The sequence below is a fragment of the Haematobia irritans genome, chromosome 4 (assembly GCF_050003625.1).
Source record: "Haematobia irritans isolate KBUSLIRL chromosome 4, ASM5000362v1, whole genome shotgun sequence".
Taxonomy (NCBI): domain Eukaryota; kingdom Metazoa; phylum Arthropoda; class Insecta; order Diptera; family Muscidae; genus Haematobia; species Haematobia irritans.
In genome coordinates this window covers 181,634,379-181,658,795 of record NC_134400.1, presented here as the reverse complement: position 1 = coordinate 181,658,795, position 24,417 = coordinate 181,634,379, and the positions used below count along the sequence as shown (strand labels likewise).

Here is a 24,417-nt window from a genome sequence, read left to right as displayed (position 1 = left end):
ACAACACACATAGATAAAATCATGAACGGCGTGCTCATTTCAAAACGATCCGTTCAACACACATGTGGTGTCAAACAGAGAACAGAAGGTGTCAATCTGACAACGATTCAATGACACCATGCGTTGGCAAACAGCGTTCATGATCTGAAAACGTAGTGGTTATGAATTTATAAACAAAATTAAACAATTGAGGTAAAACTCTGGTTTCTGGGACCGTATTAGACCATATCTGGCGAAAGATATATATGGGAGCAATATCTAAATCTGAACCGATTTCAATAAAATTTGGCACACTTGACTACAGTACTAATTGTTCTTCTTGTGCAAAATATTAAGCAAATTAGGGTAAAACTCTGGCTTTTGGGTCCATATCGGGCGAAATATATATATATATATATATCTAAATCTGAACCGATTTCTTCCAAAATCAATAGTGTTCTATTCTGAGCCAAAACACATACTTGTGCAAATTTGAAGTCGACTGGACTTAATCTGCGACCTAGACTTTGATTACAAAAATTTGTTCACGGACAGACGGACATCGGTATATCGACTCTAGAGCCCACCCTGAGCATTTTTGCCAAAGACACCATGTGTATATATGTTATATATGTTACAAAAGGAATGACAAATTTTGTATACTTTATATGGCGGAAATAGATATTTCGATGTGTTACAATTGTATCTGAATCGATTTGTTGGTAAATGGATGGGTAAATTAAAAACATCAACGATATTAGCAACACTGTTTAGAAAAATAAATACAAACTGGATTAATGTGTCATCCAACGAAATCACCACAAAATTCTCTTACTCACTATCGTCGCTATCTCTCCATTACCAAACGCACATTCATACTCAGCACATACCATCAGTATGCGATTTATTCTCTTCGTGTTAACAACTAATGAAGAGGGGCACATGTTGTTTGCCGACAAAAACAAAGATATACGAAAAAAAACAATAACAAAAACAAACCGGCATAATTTGCCAGAGAAGAGTTAACAACTGTTGCTTAACAAAATGAATCCCAGTGGATTTGAAAGAATCGCCGATAATTGTGATATTTTAATCCGTTTATATGGTTACCTGGAATTCATTGATCAACTGCGGCTGTCACGTGTCAACACAACTCTACAAAATATATTTGAGCAGATAATATGGAGAGATAAATATCATAGACTTGGCATTGAGGAACCGTCAAGTGGTAGTTATGTGGTAACTGGTAGCATAGGCACAAGTCCACTGTTCTTCGAATATGATGAATTTCAAGAATTTCTAGATAACTATGCGGAAAACATTGAAGAATTAACCGTAAATGGTTTGAAGACTATAAGTGCCGATTATATAGTACGAGAATATCCTAATTTGGTGAAACTTAATTATTTCGGTTGGTTAGATATACCGGCTACCCATTTCAGCAAATTGCGTAAGAAATGCCGTAACCTGGAAGAGTTGAACCTGCGACGTTGTTGGATGCCCACTGTTAAAAGTCTGACACGAATGAAGAAATTAAAATTTCTAACCATTGATTATGGAACCAATTACGATTATCGTAAGTTTCGTCAACTTTGTGCCAGAGTAAGGCTAGAAGGCCTTCACATTAAAGTATCCATGGCACCGGAAAAATCGAAACGTCTTAGGAAAGTAAGTGCTTTACCGCTCAAAGAATTGGAAATTTCCACTACCTTCAATCCAGAAGCATGGTCCCATCCCCAAGATTTTTCCAGATTTATGAAAAATTTTGAAAATCTACAAAAATTAACTATACATTTCACTGATGAGTTAATAACAAAAGATACGCTCAATTCTATAGCCCAAGGATGTGAAAATCTACGGTATTTTAAGATAGAGCATAACAATTTTCATATCGCTGATATTATACCATTACCACATAATTTGGAGGAATTGTATTTGAATTTTTGCAGAAGATTGACTTATAATAATCTGGAAAATCTCTTAACTCAACATAAAATTTTAAAATTCACTTCAAAAGTTACACCGTATTTAGGAGTAGAGAAAGAATTGGAAATATCCCCCATTGTACAATGCCTGGATGTGGAAAATGTGTATACAGAAATAATGAAATTTTCCAATTTGAAGGAACTTACTTGGTATGATAGTGAGTTAAAGGAGCAAGATCAGAATTCCTTAAGCCTGAGTAGCAACTTGGAAATCCTTACTATTAATTCTGGCTCTATACCTTTGACAATATTGCAGCAAATAAAAACTATTACTGCCTTAACCATTCCCGAATCAATGGCTTGCCTAGATTGGTCCTATATCACTGCCTTACTGAGACATTCACCTCTAAGACATCTAACTATCTCTGGACAAGCTTATCGTTCTCCCGTTTGTGAACGTTCAAGAGATGTGCCATCAGAAGGTTTTGTCTCACAGATAACAACTTTGAAAATTGCATTCCCCATGTTTCAAACAGCTCTACCATTTTGGCTTGATCTCTTACGTCGGAATGAGAATTTGCAGCTAGTATGCTACCATTTTAAGAATTTTGAAGAATTCCTTAAAAAAATGCTGAATGATGACAACTTTCCCTTGGACCTAAGGACAATAGAAATTTGGGGTATAACTCTGAGTAAGTAGATCCAGAAGAATAATATGTTGTATGTATGGACAGGATGTTTGATATGATATATGCAACCAACTTCAGACAGATTTATTCCATTGACAGTTAGGTTAGGTGACAACCCGACGTATCAGGTTCACGTAGACTATTCAGTCCATTATGATACCACAGTGGTGAACTTCTCTCCATTGACAAATAATTTTATTGTTTACAAACATACAAAAGTGATTTGATTTATTGGATTCACCAATAAAACTATTCGTGGTGGAATTCAAGCGTGTTGCTTTATATTTGGCTAGAAAAACACTAGTGGTCAGAGCCCTCCCAAATTGGTGAACTTCTCTCCATTGACAAATAATTTTATTGTTTACAAACATACAAAAGTGATTTGATTTATTGATTTCACCAATAAAACTATTCGTGGTGGAATTCAAGCGTGTTGCTTTATATTTGGCTAGAAAAACACTAGTGGTCAGAGCCCTCCCATATTTAAATGTGAATAATTTTTTTATTTCTCGTATCACTGCTCCTTACGGAGATACTAGCAGGTTTGCATCGCGCCCCAAAATGTAGACGATAACTAGCCCAATTCTCAATAACAACTCCCTTGGAATTTTTTCCCTCTTCCCTGTTCCCCTACACGGATGAAAAAGACTGTTTTTCATATGTTTGGCTATAAACATTATATGTTTGGAACACAAATTTTTAAACACAATATTTTTGAGTGCAAGCATATAATGTTCATAAACTAGCATAACATGTTTGGGACATATATGTTAATATGTTAGAACATATTATGTTTGGGACATAAAATGTTTGTAAATATAATATGCTTGGATGCAAACATATATTAATTTAGAAATAGCCTATAAACATATATGTGTTTAGTAGCTTGGAGCGCTATTTAACAGGGAGCGATATTGAATTAAGTTGGTGGTTGTTGCTTGTTATTACAAAATTAACATTTTATTTTTCCTTGGGCAATTGATCAGCTACTTCTTTGATCCTTACAAACTGTGTGGTCCGCTGTTCGAATCCCCGTCCGGCAAAAGGTAAAATTAAAATAAAAAAAAAATCATAAAATTGAATAATTTCTTCTACAATGTTTGTATTACAGAAAAAGGTGCTAAGAACTAAAAAATCTCGTAGAAGTGAGAAAGATGTGGGGGAATATACAGTTAGGCAGAAACAAAATTTTGAGCATTCAGGTCGAAAACCTATGTTGTTAGCATCTATATTACCTGTTTATTTTCATAATTCATTATGATTGTAAATATATAAATAAATAAATAAAATTTTGAGCACAATATTGTTTGGGAGATTTTTTTTAAGCATATAATATTTTTGGGTGCAAAATGCTTCCAAACATATTATATGTTCACATAATAACATATTGTTTTTTGAAGACAACATTATTGAATTTGGATGCAAAAATACAAAATGTTTGGAAATTGACTACCCAAACATATATTGTTTAGACCAATATGCTTTCAAACATATTATATATTGGAAGAGATCAAACATATAAATGTTTGGGCAATAGCCAAAAATGTATATGCTTGAGTATATGTTACAGAAGCGATTTTTTGTGAGCGTGTATTCTAAACATAATCTCCCTGGGGATTTTTTCTTTATTTCCTTTTCCCTTATTCTAAACCAACTTCGAAAATGGGAAATTTTTCCCTTGGGGAAAAATTGATATTACAAATGACAATAAAAAGGGAAAAAACGATGACATTTTTTGGGAATAATTCCCACAAAAAAATCAAGGGAGTTGTAACTAAATTCCATCATTTCTCTGTAATTTCCGGTCAAAAACCTTAAACTAAAATTGATGATGGGATGCATCCAACTACCGAATGCTCATCTCATGGTCACAGATCTGTACATATTTTAAAAATTCTTTTATATAGAAAATAAAGGTTTTACATTTAAACTATAATATCCCTTCCTGTTTTAATGTAGGTGCTTGTTTCTTAAAGAGGCAATAATGCGAACATGTGTTCCGCGTCGTGTAAAAAGCTGAAGAAATTTACTAGTTTTCTTCTTCCGTTTTGATTATATATCCAATTCGGGCATAGGTGTTCTTTAAATATATTTATGACTTCTTTATGAACTTTGTTCAGGCTACTCTGGCCCACAGATATGTCTCGATCTTTTCCTACGCCCTTTTTGGTAGCCACCTTCGACAAAGAAGCGTAGCAACTAATCTTACTAGTGGAGATAATCCAACAGACTTGCGTTGAGGTGGAATGTGGGCTGCTAATACATTCAACAGGTATTTGAAGGCTGGATTATTTACCCTATAATATTGTATCACAATAGACTGAATGGTCAAAGTGAGTCCGAATCAAATCGGGCTGTCACTTTAACCCTATAAATCCCATGAACTAAGTAACAACCTCTTCATGTACAAGTATGTAGTTACAACGTTTCAGGCAACTCAAGTGGGTTAATGGCATCGCGTAGATTTCTCCTTTCTATCCTTTAGACCTTGTTACGCCTCTCCTCAGCTACTACCATAAACACGGCACTAAAATTTTTTGACGTTTTTCGCGTTTAACTCAACTTTTACATCAATTTAATACAATTTCAATTCAAAATTTTAATATTAAAAATTTATTAAAATAAAACAGTTGAAGTAAAACAGCTGACTTCGAATACTCTGAATTATTTCTCCCATGTTATTCCCTTCCCCTACTGTTTAGAATAGGAGAATTTTATTCGCGTGGAAAATTAATTCCGAGGGAACACATTCCCTAGGAAATATTCAGAATAAGGCTAAACAATACCAGAAACGACTATTTTATTGAGAACCAACCTGATTGTTCAAAAAGCATTAGCGGACTATATAAGTTCACATTTTCGAAGGCCGCCAGTAATCTAAAGTTATATGACTCTAAACCTAGCTTACGTCTCACTCTACATGCTCGGCACTTACAAAAGACGTGATTAATTGATTCCTTTTCTTCTGTTCATCATGACAACTCATGCAGTAGTCATTATACTGCACTTGGCGCCTATCAGCCAGCAACCCTTTATTACAGAAATCAGGAGTGATATCTGACGTCTGGAATATAGATTTAGATGGGGCCATATTTGATTGGTGTCGTTGCAACTCTTGCTATTCTCTCACAGTATAAGGTATAGCAGCAACAGATTCTTGTTCTACTGGAATATGGAAAATAGTTACCAGCCTTACTAACTTATATGATTCGCAGTTTTGGCGATAAACCCATAATTGGTAAATATTGTTTTGCTTCACCCTCTCGTTGAGAGATTTGACCATTTTCTAGTTGAGAATCACATAGGCCAAAGATTTTATTGTCGGTTTACCATCTGTTACTTCTCAGCCAATCAAGGAGGTGGCAATCTTTAATTGCTAATATTTCAGTCCGATAAATACCCTAATAGAACAAATTTCGTTCCAAAATCGTGAACCTATGGTAAAAAAAGTGAAACGAAAACGTTCACAAAAAATCAAAACGGAATGTTCATGGTTTCGTCAACGGACGTTCGCTAATAGAATAAATTTCGTTCCAAAATCTTGAACGGACGGTAACGAAATGGAACGGAAATGTTCACAAAAAAATCAAAACGAAATTTTCACAGTTTCATCCACGGACGTTCACGATTTCATGAACGACTTTCTATGGCCATGCAAATATTCTTATGGAAACTACATCGGTGTTACAGTGTTCTAAGGCGACTATTAACGCGTATGGAGCAGACAATCCAGATTCGAATCACGGTAGGGTTTTATTTTTTTGAATTCGTAACCATTACGTTTTCAGATCATGAACGCTGGTTTTTGTTTTGACAACGCATGGTGGCATTTTATCGTTGTCAAATTGACACCGTCAGTTCTCCGGTTGACATCACATGTGTGTTGATTCATCTTCCTGAACGGATCGTTTTGAAAACGTGTAGATAATTTTATTTCCCACGTTTTATGTACTAGATTCCAAAACCCAGTTATTCATCCAATGTGCAGCCATACACCCAGATAAGGAATATGATCACCTCAAACATGTTTCAAGAGCAAAATGTTATTTTTGGATGGTGACAATGAAATATGCTTATTGCAATAATGTTGTTTTCGCGCCAAACATAACATGTTTTCCGAAAACAGATACATAATTTCCGAGAAAATAATATGGTTGCGGTAAAAATGTTACATGGTCTGGTCACCATCCAAAAATAACATTTTGCTCTTGAAACATGGTTGAGGTGATCATATTCCTTCTCTGGGTGTAGGTATAACAATTTTCATATAACATTTATTTCTGGGGTTTGTGTTTATTTAAATATAATATCGAATCTATTGTAGTGCAATCCATGGGGATGCGTATCACCAACTCTCTGCCTCCTATACTACTTTGTTCTTTAGTAAATTATTATATGCAGAAATCATTTATTTTATTTTTCAGATTGCAGTAAATTGAGGCGACATTTCGATGATACGATGAATCAATTCATTCATAAGGCCAGTTTTCTAAGGAAGCAATACGACCACGATGGAGATTTATATCGGTTAATTCTTTGCAGAAAATGATCACAAAATCTTTTATAAAGTTCAAATAATATTTGACCATTTTAACCCTCTAATGCCCAATCCCGCCTTTTGGCGGGCTTCGTTATATGAGGAAGTCTTTTGTGCTACACACCTTAAGCCAACAAAACTGGGTAAAATAAAACGAAAATTTAGTTAAAACTGTTCAAGAGGCTTTGCAGCATATACTGAATTTTACCGTATACATTTTTCTTGTGTCGTTTTCTTGATTTTGTATCGTTAACATTGAGTTTTTAGTCAGCTGACAAAAAAATTGGGGCATTAGAGGGTTAATTTTAAAATAAATGAATAATGTTATATCTTTGTACCAAAATTATTATTGAACGTAATACATATTTCGAAAGCACACCCAGAGAAGGAATATGATCACCTCAACCATGTTTCAAGAGCAAAATGTTATTTTTGGATGGTGACCATGTAACATTTTTACCGCAACCATGTTATTTTCTCGGAAACTATGTATCTGTTTTCGGAAAACATGTTATGTTTGGCGCGAAAACAACATTATATAAACAATAAGCTCTTGAAACATGTTTGAGGTGATCATATTCCTTCTCTGCGTGCAGTATTACATTAACTATATATTCCTTAAAATCTGGAAAAACATTCCAAATTAAGCCATTTTCTACCAAAACAAAAATTAATCACAATTAATTGCTATTGGGAATCAAAGAAGCGTCACTTTATCAAAATGACATCTGGCAACACCAACACGATTTGGATTTTTATTTATTTACAGATACATTGTTGCCAAAATCAGATACATAATTTTCGAGAAAACAAAATTTTTACGCAAAAATGTTCCATGTTCATAGTCCAAATATAACATTTTGCTCTTGAAACATGTTTGGGATGATCATATTCCTTCTCTGAGTGTATAGACCGATCTCCCTTCATGGGTTCTTAATTATCTGTGCGGTTCTTAATTGAGTTCTTATTTACATGTGCGGTCGCCAGTGGTATGTAGAATTTACTGACAGAAAGACAAGACCTCTCCGGCACAGTTCAACCTCAACCTATTCTCTATTCCGACGACTGCCCTATCATAACATCTGGGCCCATTGTTGATGACATATGCGGTCGATTAAGCATCTACCTTGTTGATCTTACCAGTTATTTCACAGCTACTATCTTGAGGATATCCGCCACTAAATCCTTAGTCACACTACTCACTTCATGGACAGCATAAGTACACAGGCATTTGAATGCATGTTAAAGTCATAACGTACCAATTCGGACTACAAACTACACCAACACCCCCGTTGTCACATCCAATAGTCTCTAATCTTTTTTATACCCACCACCATAGAATGGTGATGGGGGTATAATAAGTTTGTCATTCCGTTTGTAACACATCGAAATATCGACTTCCGACAATATAAAGTTTATATATTCTTGATCAGGGAGAAATTCTAAGACGATATAAGCATGTCTGTGTTCTAATCACGCTACAGCCTTCAATAATTGCGCTATCGTCCTGGCACAGGACTAATCGTTTGGCACAGATTAGTTTTTTGGTTGCAGGCAGGTCAAGTTCGAAGATGGGCTATATCGGTCCAAGTTTTGATATAGTCCCCATATAAACAGATTTCTCGATTTGGGGTCTTGGGCTTATAAAAAACGTAGTTTTTGTTCAATTAGCCTGAAATTGAAAATCTACTTGAGGACCATAAAGAGGTGAGCCGAAAGTGGTATAGCCTCCATATAGACCGATCTCCCGATTTTGCTTCTTGGGCGTCTAGAAACTGAAATTGAAAATCTAGAGATATTTTAGGTCCATGTTTTGGTATATCCCCCATATAGACCGATCTCCCGATTTTGCTTCTTGGGCTTCTAGAAACTATATTTACTATCCGATTTGCCTGAAATTGGAAATTTAGAGGTATTTTAGGATCATAAAGAGGTGTGTCGAAAATGGTCCGTCTCGGTCCATGTTTTGTTATAGTCGCCATATAGACCGATCTCCCGATTTAGCTTATTGGGCTTCTAGAAACTATATTTACTATCCGATTTGCCTGAAATTGGAAATTTAGAGGTATTTGGGGACCATAAGAAGGTGTGTCGAAAATGGTCCGTATCGGTCCATGTTTTGGTATAGTCGCCATATAGACCGATCTCCCGATTTTTATTCTTTGGCTTCTATAAACTGTATTTATTACCCGATTTGCCTGAAATTGGAAATTTAGAGGTATTTGGGGACCTTAAAGAGGTGTGTCGAAAATGGTCCGTATCGATCCATATTTTGGTATAGCCCCCATATAGACCGATCTCCCGATTTTGGTTCTTGGGCGTCTAGAAACTGTATTTTCTATGCGATTTTCCTCAAATTGAAAATCTAGAGTTATTTTAGGACCGTAGAGGGGTGTGTCGAAAATGGTCCGTATCGGTCCATGTTTTGGTATAGCCCCCATATAGACCGATCACCCGATTTTGCTTCTTGGGCTTCTAGAAGCTATATTTACTATCCGATTTGCCTGAAATTGGAAATTTAGAGGTATTTTGGGACCCCAAATATGTGTGCCGGAATTGATGTGTATCGGTCCATTTTTTGGTATAACTCCCATATAGACCGAGATCTCGGTTTTACTTCTTGGGTGTCTAGAATCCGTAGTTTTTATCCAAATTGCCTGAAAGTAGAAATAGAGACGTATCTTAGGACCATAAAGAGGTGTGTCGAAAATGGTCCGTATCGGTCCATCTTTTGGTATAGACCCTATATAGACTGATCTCTCGATTTTACTTCTTGGGCTTACTTAGAATTCGTAGTTTTCACCAATTCGTCTGAAAGTGGACTTCTAGAGGTATTTGAGGAACATTAAGAGGTGGTGAGTATTGGTCCATGTTTTGGTATATGCCCCATATAGACCTAACTCCCGAATTTATTTCTAGGACTGCAAATCAAGGCGTTATTTCATCATATACACGATATATTTATCTAAAACTCTAACAAAATTGGTTCTCATAAATCCAGAATCTGAGCTGGTCTTCATAGGTAGAATCTTCAATTTTTTCTTCGGGAAGCGTACTGGTTGAACTGATTTGCTTGGGAAAAGATTTGTCATCAAACCCCCTAAAATGCTATGTATTATCAAGTAGCCCACTACGGCGATGAGTTTTCAAAGTAAACTATTATATTTGATTCATGGTGGTGGGTATTTAAGATTCGGTCCGGCCGAACTTACTGCTGCATATACTTGTTATTTGATTTTAAAGAAAATTTCTCTTCTACCTGTGCAAAAAATTGGCCTCTGTGGGCAAATGAGTGTAAATCGGGCCAAAGCTATATATGGGAGATATATCTAAATCTGAACCGATTTGGCTGATATTTTTCGAGACTCATAAAATATTCGGATGTACGGAATTTGAGGAAGTTCGGTTGATATACACGCCAATTATGACCAGATCGGTGAAAAATATATATGGCACCTATATCTAAATCTGAACAGATTTTTTCCAAAATCAATAGGGATCGTCTTTGAGCCGAAACAGGACCCTATATATAAATTTTAGGACAATCGGACTAAAACTGCGAGCTGTACTTTGCACACAAAAATACATATATAATAAATAAATCGTCTCAGAATTCAATTCTAAGCCGATCCGTATACTAAAAGGTTGGTCTATGATTACTCCTTCTTGGCGTTACATACAAAAGCAGGGAGCCACCGTGGTGCAATGGTTAGCATGCCCGCCTTGCATACACAAGGTCGTGGGTTCGATTCCTGCTTCGACCGAACACCAAAAAGTTTTTCAGCGGTGGATTATCCCACCTCAGTAATGCTGGTGACATTTCTGAGGGTTTCAAAGCTTCTCTAAGTGGTTTCACTGTAATGTGAAACGCCGTTCGGACTCGGCTATAAAAAGGAGGTCCCTTGTCATTGAGCTTAACATGGAATCGGGCAGCACTCAGTGATAAGAGAGAAGTTCACCAATGTGGTATCACAATGGACTGAATAGTCTAAGTGAGCCTGATACATCGGGCTGCCACCAAAACCTAACCTAAACCTAACCTACATACAAAAGCACAAACTTATTACACCCTGTACCACAGTAGTGGTGAAGGGTATAAAAAATCATGATACGAGTATGTGGACATCAAAAACCCTTGGAAACAAGAAATGAGGAAATTTTTTCCTACCGCACAACGTTATGGTTGTGTTTACACACTCGCTCGATGGCAACTCTGCGTGAAAACTTAATTCTCTTATATTTCCACCACACATTAAAACCAACAACAAAGCTACAGCGTAAGAATATCTCAGTGACACTCAGTTTGCGTGGAACTTTGAATGCAATCGATTGCATTGCTGTTAAACATCATTCTAATGGAATCTTTAAATAGTGACGTATTAATATACATTTTTAAGCTTTTAAATTTCAACGACCAATTGCAATTAGCCCAGGCAAGTGGTTTAATGAAAGAGATTTTTGCAAAATGGATATGGCCCATTAAATATCACAGTCTAAGAATATGGGAAATAAATAAGCAATTTATCATCGGAGATGAGCTGAATAGAAATCGTTTACTCTTCAGCAATATGGAAAATCTAAATGAATTCCTACATTACTATGGTGAACAAGTACACGTTTTGGATGTAGATACTCCAGTGGACATGAGGGTATTTGAAAATCTCAACACACTGAAATTGTATATCAGTAATCATTTCGAATACACCCATTTAAATTTGATCTTGACCAACTTCAAACAATTGCAAGATTTGCATATCATAGCAAGTTATTGTGATACAGACAATGTAGTGAGCAAATTTATAAAATATGATTTCGTACAAAATCTCTTGGCGATGGAAAATCTTAAGAAAATTCACATAAATCCAAATGCATCAGACTTATGTGTGATTCTTGAAGATTTCCTCGATATTCTTCAACTTAATAAATTGGAAATTTTGAAATTTGGATTTGAAATTGACTTGAAGGCGACTAAAAGCAATATAAGCAAACAAAAGAACAATGATATGAAAGTCTTGAAACAATTACAAATGATGACTAAAGCTGACAATCCCATGGCTTGGATCTCTGGTTTTGATATATGCAGTGATTTTTTTCACAATTTAGATGTTTTGGATATACAAATGGATTCAGCATTTCTAATATCCAATAATATAATGCAGGCTATCGTTGTGAATTGTCCCAAACTCAGGAAATTGACCATAAAGAAACCCTATTACACTGCAATCACTGTTTTAGCTTTACCCCCGAATTTAAAGGAATTTCATCTGGAAGAATGCTATGGTCTTACTTATGGGAACTTGCAACAGATACTCAGCCATGAAGGCCTAATCGAATTTACCTCAATCTACACGCAATATGAACCAGACATGGTGGGAGAATTTCTTATTACGTCAACATTGGCAACTCTTGATATAGATGGTCTGGATATGTACGAATATCGAGAGTCTATGTTCCCAGAAAATTCAGCTCTTCGATATCTAAGCCTATATAGCCATGATGTTGATGTAACTAAACCAAATATAGTTCAAATACCACTATCAAAATGTCAGCACTTGGAGTCTATTCACATGAGGTGCAGGCAATTGGATTTCGATATTCTCCAGCAATTGAAAAATCTAAAGAAATTAACAACCATTATAGTACTTCCCCATCAATGGCAATACCTTTGTAATATTCTAAAACATCAAACTCTAAAGAAATTGACTCTTCATATATTTTGGAGTGAAGGCATTGATAGATCATCGAGCTTCATCAATCCACCCATCACCAGCACTGTGCCTACAACTACTGTTGATAGTGTAAAAGTTTTCTTCTATAATTCCTCCCAAAATGAATTGGACTTTTGGTTCGAATTATTCACTAAAAATAATCAAATGACTCTGGCTGTTTATCCCGATGATCTTACAGATGATATCTTAAAATCTATAATTAATCATCAACGGTTTCCGCAGAGTCTGAAAAATATTGAAATATGTGGTTTTGTTGTTGGTAAGTATGCAAAAAGAATTATCGAAATTAGTTTTTCGAAATATTTATAGAACTTACAAATAAAATTCAAGCATGCAACTTTGGTCCTCATTCGAATTTAAGGACGCTTTAATTATATTGAAGATTTGTTTGCAATTTTTTATACCCACCACCATAGAATGGTGACGGGGGTATAATAAGTTTGTCATTCCGTTTGTAACACATCGAAATATCGATTTCCGACTATATAAAGTATATATATTCTTGATCAGGGAGAAATTCTAAGACGATATAACGATGTCCGTCTGTCCGTCTGTCTGTCTGTCTGTCTGTCTGTCTGTCTGTTGTAATCACGCTCCAGTCTTCAATAATGAAGCAATCGTGCTGAAATTTTGCACAAGCTCGTCCTTTGTCTGCAGGCAGGTCAAGTTCGAAGATGGGCTATATCGGTCCAGGTTTTGATATAGTCCCCATATAAACCGACCACCCGATTTGGGGTCTTGGGCTTATAGAAATCGTAGTTTTTATCCAATTTGCCTGAAATTTGAAATCTGGAGGTATTTTATGACCATAAAGAGGTGTGCCAAAAATGGTGAGTATCGGTCCACGTTTTGGTATAGCCCCCATATAGACCGATCTGCCGATTTTACTTCTTGGGCTTATAGAAATCGTAGTTTTTATCCAATTTGCCTGAAATTTGAAATCTGGAGGTATTTTATGACCATAAAGAGGTGTGCCAAAAATGGTGAGTATCGGTCCATATTTTGGTATAGCCCCCATATAGACCGATCTCCCGATTTTACTTCTTGGGCTTATAGAAAACACAGTTTTTATTCAATTTACCTGAAATTGGAAATATAGAGGTCTCCCAATTTTACTTCTTGGGCTTCTAGAATCCGAAGTTTTTATCCTATTTGCCTGAAATTGGAAATCTAGAGGTATTTTCGGGTCACAAAGAGGTGTGCCGAAAATGGTGAGTATCGGTCCATATTTTGGTATAGCCCCCATATAGATCGATTTCCCAATTTTACTTCTTGGGCTTCTAGAATCCGAAGTTTTTATCCTATTTGCCTGAAATTGGAAATCTAGAGGTATTTTCGGGTCACAAAGAGGCGTGCCGAAAATGGTGAGTATCGGTCCATATTTTAGTATAGCCCCCATAAGAACGATCTCCCGATTTAACTCCTTGGGTTTCTAGAAACCGTAGTTTTTATCTGATATGCCTGAAATTGTAAATATTCTGGTATTTTAGGCTCACAAAAACGTGTATCGGATTAAGTTTTTATCGGTCCATTTGGTAATGCCTCCATATAGACCGACTTCACTTCTTGGGGGTGTAGAAGGCGCACCGATCATGAAAATTGCTTGAAACTTAATGTAAAATTTCCACATTTTACTTCTACAGATTTAAGATTTCAAATCAAGACGTTATTTTATAATTTTCTTGCACACTTACAAGAGATGTTAATGATTCCTCTAAAACTCAAACAAAAATGGTTCTTATAAATCCAGAATCTGATATAGTCTTCATAGGTGAAATCTTTAAATTTATCTTCGGGAAGTGTCCTCAAGTCCTCAAGCCCTCCTGAAATTTCAAAGGAAACCCTAATATTTGGTTCATGGTGGTGGGTATTTAAGATTCGGCCCGGCCGAACTTACTGCTGTATATACTTGTTTTTTGAACAACTTGACCACAGTTTTACCATTTTATAGTCGAATCCAGGGCTACCGATAAAATTTCAAGAAAACTCGTCACCTATTTCCGCAGAAATCACCATAATCGTCACTTCCATTTTACAAATCGTCAAACAATCTGAAATGTAAATAATATTATAAACAAACTAAATTTTTGGTGAAAAATAAAAATATCCATTTCATATAAAGAACATAAAATTAACACACATAACTATGCATTTCAACAACAAACGCATAATGAATTCAGATTTGTAAAAAATAACATAAACTAAAAACATGTTTATGCAATGCTATGCTATGGACTTCAAAAAAATAATTCAGTAAGTTTTTTTATTTAACACAAAAAATAAAGATCTTTAATATTTACGCATGTGTTGCTCGATTTTCCGAAATTTGACCATAAAACTCTTATTGATTGACTCTCCAACTAACCAATTTTCTATAAAAATAAAAAGATTTTAACAAATTTGTCTACAGAAATAAAATTTTGACATTTTATAGGAAATGAAATTTTGCAAAAATTTTCTTAGAAATAAAATTTTGCAAGAATTTATTATAGAAAACAAGTATATACGGCCGTAAGTTCGGCGAGGCCGAAACTTATGTACCCTCCACCATTGCGTAGAAACATATACTGAAGACTGTCATCCACAATCGAATTACTTGGTTTGCGGTAACACTTGCCGATGGCAAGGTATCTTAAAACTTCCTAACACCGTAATATATACCACATAGTCCATACGTGGTATATACTAAACTAAAAAGGCCGATTAAATACGTATATAATTAAGTTTAAAGTTTCTAAATAAAATTTTGACAACATTTTCTATAGAAGTAAAATTTTGAAAAAATTTTCTATAGAAATAAAATTTTAACAAAATTTTCTATAGAAATAAAATTTTGACAAAATTTTCTATAGAATTCACATTTTGACAAAATTATCTATAGAAATAAAATTTTGACAAAATTTTCTACAAAAATAAAATTTTTGGTAGATTATTTTTGGCTCGAGTGGCAACCATGATTATGAACCGATATGGACCAATTTTTGTATGATTGGGGATCGGTCCAATATGGACCAATTTTGGCATGATTATTAGCGGCCATATACTAACATCACGTTGCAAATTTCAACCGAATCGGATGAATTTTGCTCCTCTAAGAGGCTCCGGAGATCAAATCTGGGGGCTATATATAATTATGGACCGATATGGACCAATTTTGGCATGGTTGTTAGCGGCCATATATTAACATCACGTTGCAAATTTCAACTGGATCAGATGAATTTTGCTCGTCCAAGTGGCTCCGGAGTTCAAATCTGGGGATCGGTTTATATAGGGGCTATATATAATTATGGACTGATATGGACAAATTTTTGAATGCTCCTTAGAGACTATATACTAATACCATGTACCAAATTTCAGCCGGATCGGATGAAATTTGCTTGTCTTAGAGGATCTTCAAACTAAATCTGGGAATCGGTTTATATGGGGGCTATATATAATTATGGACCGATATGGACCAATTTTTGCATGGTTTTTAGAGATCGGATGAATTTTGCTCCTCTTAGCGGATCCGGAGTTCAAATCTGGGGATCGGTTTATATGGGGGCTATATATAATTATGGACCGATATGGACCAATTTGGGGGATCGGTTTATATGGGGGCTATATACAATTATGGATCGATATGGACCAATTTTTGCATGGTTGTTAGAGACCATATACTAACACCATGTACCAAATTTCAGCCGGATCGGATGAAATTTCCTTCTCTTAAAGCAATCACAAGCCAAATTTGGGGGTCCGCTTATATGGGGGCTATACGTAAAAGTGGACCGATATGGACCAATTTTTGCATGGTTGTTAGAGACCATATACTAACACCATGTAACAAATTTCAGCCGGATCGGATGAAATTTGCTTCTCTTAGAGCAATCCCAAGCCAAATTTGGGGGTCCGTTTATATGGGGGCTATACGTAAAAGTGGACCGATATGGCCCATTTGCAATACCATCTGACCTACATCAATAACAACTACTTGTGCCAAGTTTCAAGTTGATAGCTTGTTTCGTTCGGAAATTAGCGTGACTTCAACAGACGGACGGACGGACGGACATGCTCAGATCGACTCAGAATTTCACCACGACCCAGAATATATATACTTTATGGGGCCTTAAAGCAATATTTCGATGTGTTACAAACGGAATGACAAAGTTAATATACCCCCATCCTATGGTGGAGGGTATAAAAATACCAAACATGTTCTATAGAAATGCATTTTTGCAAGAATGTTCTATAGAAATAACAAGTAAGGAAAGTCTAAAGTCGGGCGGTGCCGACTATATTATACCCTGCACCACTTTGTAGACCTAAATTTTCGATACCATATCACATCCGTCAAATGTGTTGGGGGCTATATATAAAGCTTTGTCCCAAATACATACATTTAAATATCACTCGATTTGGATGAATTTGATAGACTTCTACAAAATCTATAGACTCAAAATTTAAGTCGGCTAATGCACTAGGGTGGAACACAATGTTAGTAAAAAAATATGGGAAACGTTTAAATCTGAAGCAATTTTAAGGAAACTTCGAAAAAGTTTATTTATGATTTATCGCTCGATATATATGTATTAGAAGTTTAGGAAAATTAGAGTCATTTTTACAATTTTCGACTAAGCAGTGGCGATTTTACAAGGAAAATGTTGGTATTTTGACCATTTTTGTCGAAATCAGAAAAACATATATATGGGAGCTATATCTAAATCTGAACCGATGTCAACCAAATTTGGCACGCATAGCTACAATGCTAATTGTACTCCCTATGCAAAATTTCAACTAAATCGGAGCAAAAAATTGGCCTCTGCGGGCAAATGAGTGTAAATCGGGCGAAAGCTATATATGGGAGCTATATCTAAATCTGAACCGATTTGGCTGATATTTTGCAAGTTTTTCGAGACTCATAAAATATTCGGATGTACGGAATTTTAGGAAGATCGGTTGATATACACGCCAATTATGACCAGATCGGTGAAAAATATATATGGCAGCTATATCTAAATCTGAACCGATTTTTTCCAAAATCAATAGGGATCGTCTTTGAGTCGAAACAGGACCCTATACCAAATTTTAGGACAATCGGACTAAAACTGTGAGCTGTACTTTGCACACAAAAATACATCAACAGACAGACGGACAGACAGACAGACAGACAGATGGACATCGCTAAATCGACTCAGAATTTAATTCTAAGACGATCGGTATACTAAACGATGGATCTCAGACTTTTCCTTCTTGTCGCTACATACAAATGCACAAACTTATTATACCCTCTACCACAGTAGTGGTGAAGGGTATAAAAATATGCACACATTTCTACAGAAATAAAATTTTGACAAAATTTTCTACAGAAATAAAATTTTGACAAAATTTTCTATAGAAATAAAATTTTGACAAAATTTTCTACAGAAATAAAATTATGACAAAGTGTTCTATAGAAATAAAATTTTGACAAAATTTTCTATAGAAATAAAATTTTGACAAAATTTTTTATAGAACTAAAATTTTTCATAGAAATACAATTTTGACAAAATTTTCTATAGACATAAAATTTTGACAAAATTTTCTATAGAAATAAAATTTTGACAAAATATTCTACAGAATTAAAATTTTGACAAAATTTTCTATAGGAATAACATTTTGACAAATTTTTCTATAGAAATAAAATTTTGACAAAATCTTCTATTATTATTATTTATTTATTATTATTATTATTATATTTATTTAAAACCCTAAAAAAATATTAAAATAAATACAAAATATAGGTACTACACCCAAAAAATTAATAGAGAAAAGTTTACTTGATTCAAGCAGTAGCGGTGTCAAAAGTACGGTAAGTACGGTTTTTCTAAATCAAGTGCGAAATTCTTAATGCACTCCCGAAAATATTAAGTACGGATTTCTTCATTTTAGAAATTTTCAATCGCGTTTGTGCTTCCTTTAAGTACGGAAAGTGCTTGATTCAAGCCTAATGGAGCTCTATTTAATCCTAATCTGTACTTTATTCAATCCGCATTTAAGCTTATATTAAGTGCGAAATTCTTAATGCACTCCCGAAAATATTAAGTACGGATTTCTTCATTTTAGAAATTTTCAATCGCGTTTGTGCTTCCTTTAAGTACGGAAAGTGCTTGATTCAAGCCTAATGGAGCTCTATTTAATCCTAATCTGTACTTTATTCAATCCGCATTTAAGCTTATATTAAACCCAATTAGCGCTTAACTTGAGCCAAAACGGACTTGTTTTAAGCGGAATCAAGGCTTAGATCGATCGTTTTTATTCTTGAATGTAATCCCACTATGCTTGATTTAATTCCGAACCTTATTCGATGTTATTTTATATGCGCTTAATTTTAGTGTGATTTTTACTAACCATATACCATGTTGTTAGTACCTATAGGTACTAACAACTAAAGTTTTCGACCTAACAAAATTTTCTATAGAAATACATTTTTGCAAGAATGTTCCATAGAAATAAAATTTTGACAAAATCTTCTATAGAAATAATATTTTGATTAAATTTTCTATAGAAATTAGAAATAAAACGTTGACAAAATTTTCTACAGAAACAAAACTTTGACAAAAGTTTCTATAGAAATAAAATTTTGGCTAAATTTTCTATAGAAATAAAATCTTGACTAAATTTTCTATAGAAATAAAATTTTGACAAAATTTTCCAAAGAAATAAAATGTTGACAAAATTTTCTATAGAAATAAAACTTTGACAAATTTTCTAAAGAAATAAAATTTTGACGAAATTTCCATAACATAAAAATTAAACTTTGCAAAAATGTTCTTAGAAATAAAATTTTGCAAACTTTTTCTTAGAAATAAAGTTTTGCAAGAATTTCTATAGAAAAAATGCCAAAAATGTTCAATAGAAATACATTTTTGCAAGAATGTTCTATAGAAATAAAAATGTGCACACATTTCTACAGAAATAAAATTTTGACAAAATTTTCTATAGAAATAAAATTTTGACAAAATTTTGTATAGAAATAACATTTTGACAAAATTTTCTACAGAAATAACATTTTGACAAAATTTTCTACAGAAATAAAATGTTAAAATTTTCTATAGAAATAAAATGTTGACATTTTCGATAGAAATAAAATTTTTACAACTTTTTCTGTAGAAATAAAATTTTGACAAAATTTTCTATAGAAATAAAATTTTGACAAAATTTCCTTTAGAAATAAAATTATGAAAAAATTTTCTGTAGACATAAAATTTTGACAACTTTTTCTGTAGAAAAAAAATTTTGACAAAATTTTCTGTAGAAATAAAATTTTGACAAAGCTTTCTATAGAAATAAAATTTTGACACAATTTGCTATAAAAATAAAATTTTGACAAAATCTTGTATAGAAATAAAATTTTCTATAGAAATAACATTTTGACAAAATTTTCTATAGAAATAAAATCTTGACAAAATTTTCTACAGAAATAAAATTTTGACAACTTTTTCTGTAGAAATAAAATCTTAACACAAAATTCTATAAAATCAATATGAAACATTTCTTTCGAATAAAACAATATTTTTGTATATACTAATCACAAATGTTTTATCACCAAAAAAATTTTTTTTTAAGATTTTTTAATTTTTTAAATTTTGGTGGATTATTTTTGGCACAAGTGACAACTGTGATACCAATACTCGTACTGTAGATGTAAAGTGAGGCTCCTACATGTATGAAATCTGTAGCAAAAATTTGCAGTTTCTCTATCTGACAACTGTCAAATGCATTCTCTCTTTTGCTGGCTCTAGACGTGTAAACGATCTGCTTCTAGTAAAAAATCGTCAAAATTCCGATAAATCAGCAAAATTGGTAACCCTGGTCGAATCTTCTAACTTTAAAAACAAAAGCCTTAATTGAAAAGTTCATTGACTTTTGGTTCAAGAAAAACACTTTGTATCAGAGCAATGGGTTTTTATACCCTCCATCATAGGATGGGGGTATATTAACTTTGTCATTCCGTTTGTAACACATCGAAATATTGCTCTAAGACCCCATAAAGTATATATATTCTGGGTCGTGGTGAAATTCTGAGTCGATCTAAGCATGTCCGTCCGTTCGTCCGCCCGTCTGTTGAAATCACGCTAACTTCCGAACGAAACAAGCTATCGACTTGAAACTTGGCACAAGTAGTTGTTATCGATGTAGGTCGGATGGTATTGAAAATGGGCCATATCGGTCTACTTTTACGTATAGTCCCCATATAAAGGGACCCTCAGATTTGGCTTGTGGAGCCTCTAACAGAAGCATATTTCATCCGATCCGGCCGAAATTTGGTATATGGTGTTGGTATATGGTCTCTAACAACCATGCAAAAATTGGTCCACATCGGTCCATAATTATATATAGCCCCCATATAAACCGATCCACAGATTTGGCTTGTGGAGCCTAAAAGAGAAGCAAATTTCATCCGATCCCGCTGAAATTTGGTACATGATGTTGGTATATGGTCTCTAACAACCATGCAAAAATTGGTCCATATCGGTCCTTAATTATATATAGCCCCCATATAAACCGATCCCCAGATTTGGCTTGTGGAGCCTCTAAGAGAAGCAAATGTCATCCGATCCGGCTGAAATTTGGTACATGATGTTGGTATATCGTTACCTTAATATAGAAAGGCCCCAACTCATAATTTTTTGAAATCGTGCTTTTTGTCGATTCTGACAGAGCACCATCAGATACACCTTCCATAAAAAATTTACGGAGATGCATTGAAAAATAGCGAAGTTATAAGTTAATAATGTAAAGCCCTAACTCATATCCACACAATATGTACAAAAAAAATCCCTAACACATACCCACACAGCTTCTCACCGCTTTAGCTACAGTATCCTCATGAATCCTGTTCAGACCTGCCTGGTATGCTGCCTGATCTAGAAGCTCTCTTTTGTAACGCTGGATCTCGGGCTCTAGAAAGTGAAGATCAACCCTTACATTCCTGGGTGGAGGTTGTCTATCCACAAGATGGTAATTCGGATGACAACTTCGATGGCAACCCAAGAGGTACTGCTTTGACAACATGTACCTAATTGTGTCGACGCACTGGGATGATCTTGGTCTCCGTATAAAGGTGATCCAGGGGTGTACTGCGTAGACACAATCTCGACGCCGTCAGGAGGGGGTGGAATCGAGGACAGGTAGAGGTGCCGCTAGGGACGTATTCTCGATGTCCATAGTGTGGCATGGTCACTTTTATGAACAATTACCTTATAAAACCTAAGTTTATATTCTCTTAAAATATAAACTGTTTTATCAATTCCAATATTTGCTTTACGTAAATATGAATTGATATATTATTTTGTTTTCTTTTAAGTTGTGCAAGAAAAAGCCCCAACTCATTTTTTTCTAAAAAATTCAAACCCAAAAAGCCCTAAGTCATACAAATTAATTAAAAATGTAAATATTAAAAACATTATTATAATTTTGAATTTGTCTGATGTTAATAATAAAAACTGCATTTTAAATGTTTTTGTATCTGGTGTGTTTCTTATTTTATTAAGTTTTTTTCTCCTCCTGTAAACTTCGTTTTTCATGAGTTAGGGCCTTTGTATATTAAGGTAACGATATGGTCTCTAACAACCATGCAAAAATTGGTCCACATCGGTCCATAATTATATATAGACCCCATATAAACCGATCTCCAGATTTGGCTTGCGAAGCCTCAAAGAGGAGCAAATTGCATCCGATCCGGCTGAAATTTGGTACATGGTATTGGTATATGGTTTCTAACAACCATGCAAAAATTGGTCCACATCGGTTCATAATTATATAGAGCCCCCATATAAACCGATCCCCAGATTTGGCTTGCGAAGTCTCCAAGAGAAGCAAATTTCATCCAATCCGGTTGTAATTTGGAACATGGTGGTAGTATATGATCTTTAACAACCGTGCCAGAATTGGTCCATATCGGGTCATAATTATATATAGCCCCCATATAAAACATTCTTCAGATTTGATCTCCGGAGCCTCTTGGAGGAGCAAAATTCATCCGATACGGTTCAAATTAGGCACGTGGTGTTAGTATATGGTCCCTAACAACCATACCAAAATTGGTCCATATCGGTTCATAATCATGGTTGCCACTAGAGCCAAAAATAATCTACCAAAATTTTATTTCTATATAAAATTTTGTCAAAATTTTATTTCTATAGAAAATTTTGTCAACATTTTGTTTCTAGAGAAAATTTTGTTAAAATTTTATTCGGTTCATAATAAAATTTTCATCATTGTCAAAATTTTATTTCTATAGAAAATTTTGTTCAAATTTTATTTCTATAGAAAATTTTTTCAAATTTTATTCGGTTCATAATCATGGTTGCCACTCGATCCAAAAATAATCTACCAAGATTTTATTTCTATAGAAAATTTTGTCAAAAGTTTATTTCTATAGAAAATTTTGTTAAAATTTTATTTCTGTAGAAGTTTTTGTCAAAATTTTCTTTCTATAGAAAATTTTGTCAAAATTTTTATTTCTAAAGAAAATTTTGTGAAAATTTTATTTCTATAGAAAATTTTGTTAAAATTTTATTTCTGTAGAAAATTTTGTCAAAATTTTATGTCTACTTTGTCAAACTGAATTATATACGTATTGGATCTATCTTTTTTGATTTAATATATACCACGTATGAACTTACATACAATTTAGAAGATGGTGTTAGGAGGTTTTAAGATACCTTGCCATCAGCAAGCGTTACCGCAACTAAAGTAATTCGATTGTGGATGGCAGTGTTTAGATGAAGTTTCTACGCAATCCATGATGGAGGGTACATAAGCTTCGGCCTGGCCGAACTTACGGCCGTATATACTTGTTGTAGTCAAGAAAATACATTCGATGAACTCAGTGTTGGAACTGTAGCTCCAAGTAAAGGTGAAATCGTAGATCGAATGTCAGCAAGGGAATTGTAAGTATGTACATAGCATTGGTCATAAGTTCGGTTAACTGAAATTGAGTGGATTTTTTTCCAGTTATACGGAGTCCGCTTTACTGAAACTTTTTCAGTTATCCGAAGTTCGCATTACTGGAAGTTTTTTTCAGTTATCCGTAGTCCGCTTTAGCAAAAACTTCGGATAACTGAAATTAAATGGCTGCATTTTTAACGTTTCAGTAAAGCGGAGTCGACTGTACAAAGGTATCAGTATTACCATCCCAGCAAAAAAAAAGCGTCGCCAAAAAAGTAATGAAAATGTTCGTTTTGTATCCGGAAGTGGTACAAATTTGACGCAGAAGCGATGAATTTAACATGGGCTTGTCATAGGATGGAAGTTCTTCATTTCATTTTAAGAATTTAGCGCTGTAGTGCTAACAGAGAGTATCCGATTTTTGTCATTTTATTAAATGTTTACATTTGTTAATAAATAAAATTTTATACTTGTTATTTGCAGATTGCAATAAGCTGAGGAATGCTTTCGAATCTACATTAGAGACTTTTTCGTATATTATCGAGGATTACGAAGATGATTTTAAAACAAGAAAATGTCCAATTGTCTTAAATAAAAATCGAAAATAAAATATTACATACTAACTTGAAGTTTAAAATTAAGAT

The 24,417-nt window shown here is 34.3% G+C and overlaps 2 protein-coding genes across 2 annotated transcripts; both read left to right on the top strand.

The window, feature by feature from the left end:
- Positions 1–871: 871 nt before the first annotated feature.
- On the top strand, positions 872–7,457 carry LOC142234953 (uncharacterized). The gene is made up of 2 exons (XM_075306158.1): positions 872–2,596; positions 7,018–7,457. The coding sequence occupies exons 1-2, from the start codon at positions 1,024–1,026 to the stop codon at positions 7,140–7,142; spliced, it is 1,698 nt and encodes a 565-aa protein (XP_075162273.1). The 5' UTR covers positions 872–1,023; the 3' UTR covers positions 7,143–7,457.
- Positions 7,458–11,437: 3,980 nt separating this feature from the next.
- On the top strand, positions 11,438–24,414 carry LOC142234945 (uncharacterized). The gene is made up of 2 exons (XM_075306151.1): positions 11,438–13,118; positions 24,257–24,414. Exons 1-2 carry the CDS (start codon positions 11,450–11,452, stop codon positions 24,379–24,381), a joined length of 1,794 nt encoding a protein of 597 aa, XP_075162266.1. The 5' UTR covers positions 11,438–11,449; the 3' UTR covers positions 24,382–24,414.
- The last annotated feature ends 3 nt before the right edge of the window (positions 24,415–24,417 follow it).

What these genes read in the sequence shown, in the direction of transcription:
- LOC142234953 (XM_075306158.1), top strand. Translation starts at nt 1,024, where the DNA reads ATGAATCCCAGTGGATTTGAAAGAATCGCCGATAATTGTGATATTTTA. An exon ending in AATTTGGGGTATAACTCTGA is followed by an intron (nt 2,597 to 7,017) that starts GTAAGTAGATCC and finishes TTTATTTTTCAG; the next exon opens with ATTGCAGTAAATTGAGGCGA.
- LOC142234945 (XM_075306151.1), top strand. Translation starts at nt 11,450, where the DNA reads ATGCAATCGATTGCATTGCTGTTAAACATCATTCTAATGGAATCTTTA. An exon ending in AATATGTGGTTTTGTTGTTG is followed by an intron (nt 13,119 to 24,256) that starts GTAAGTATGCAA and finishes TGTTATTTGCAG; the next exon opens with ATTGCAATAAGCTGAGGAAT.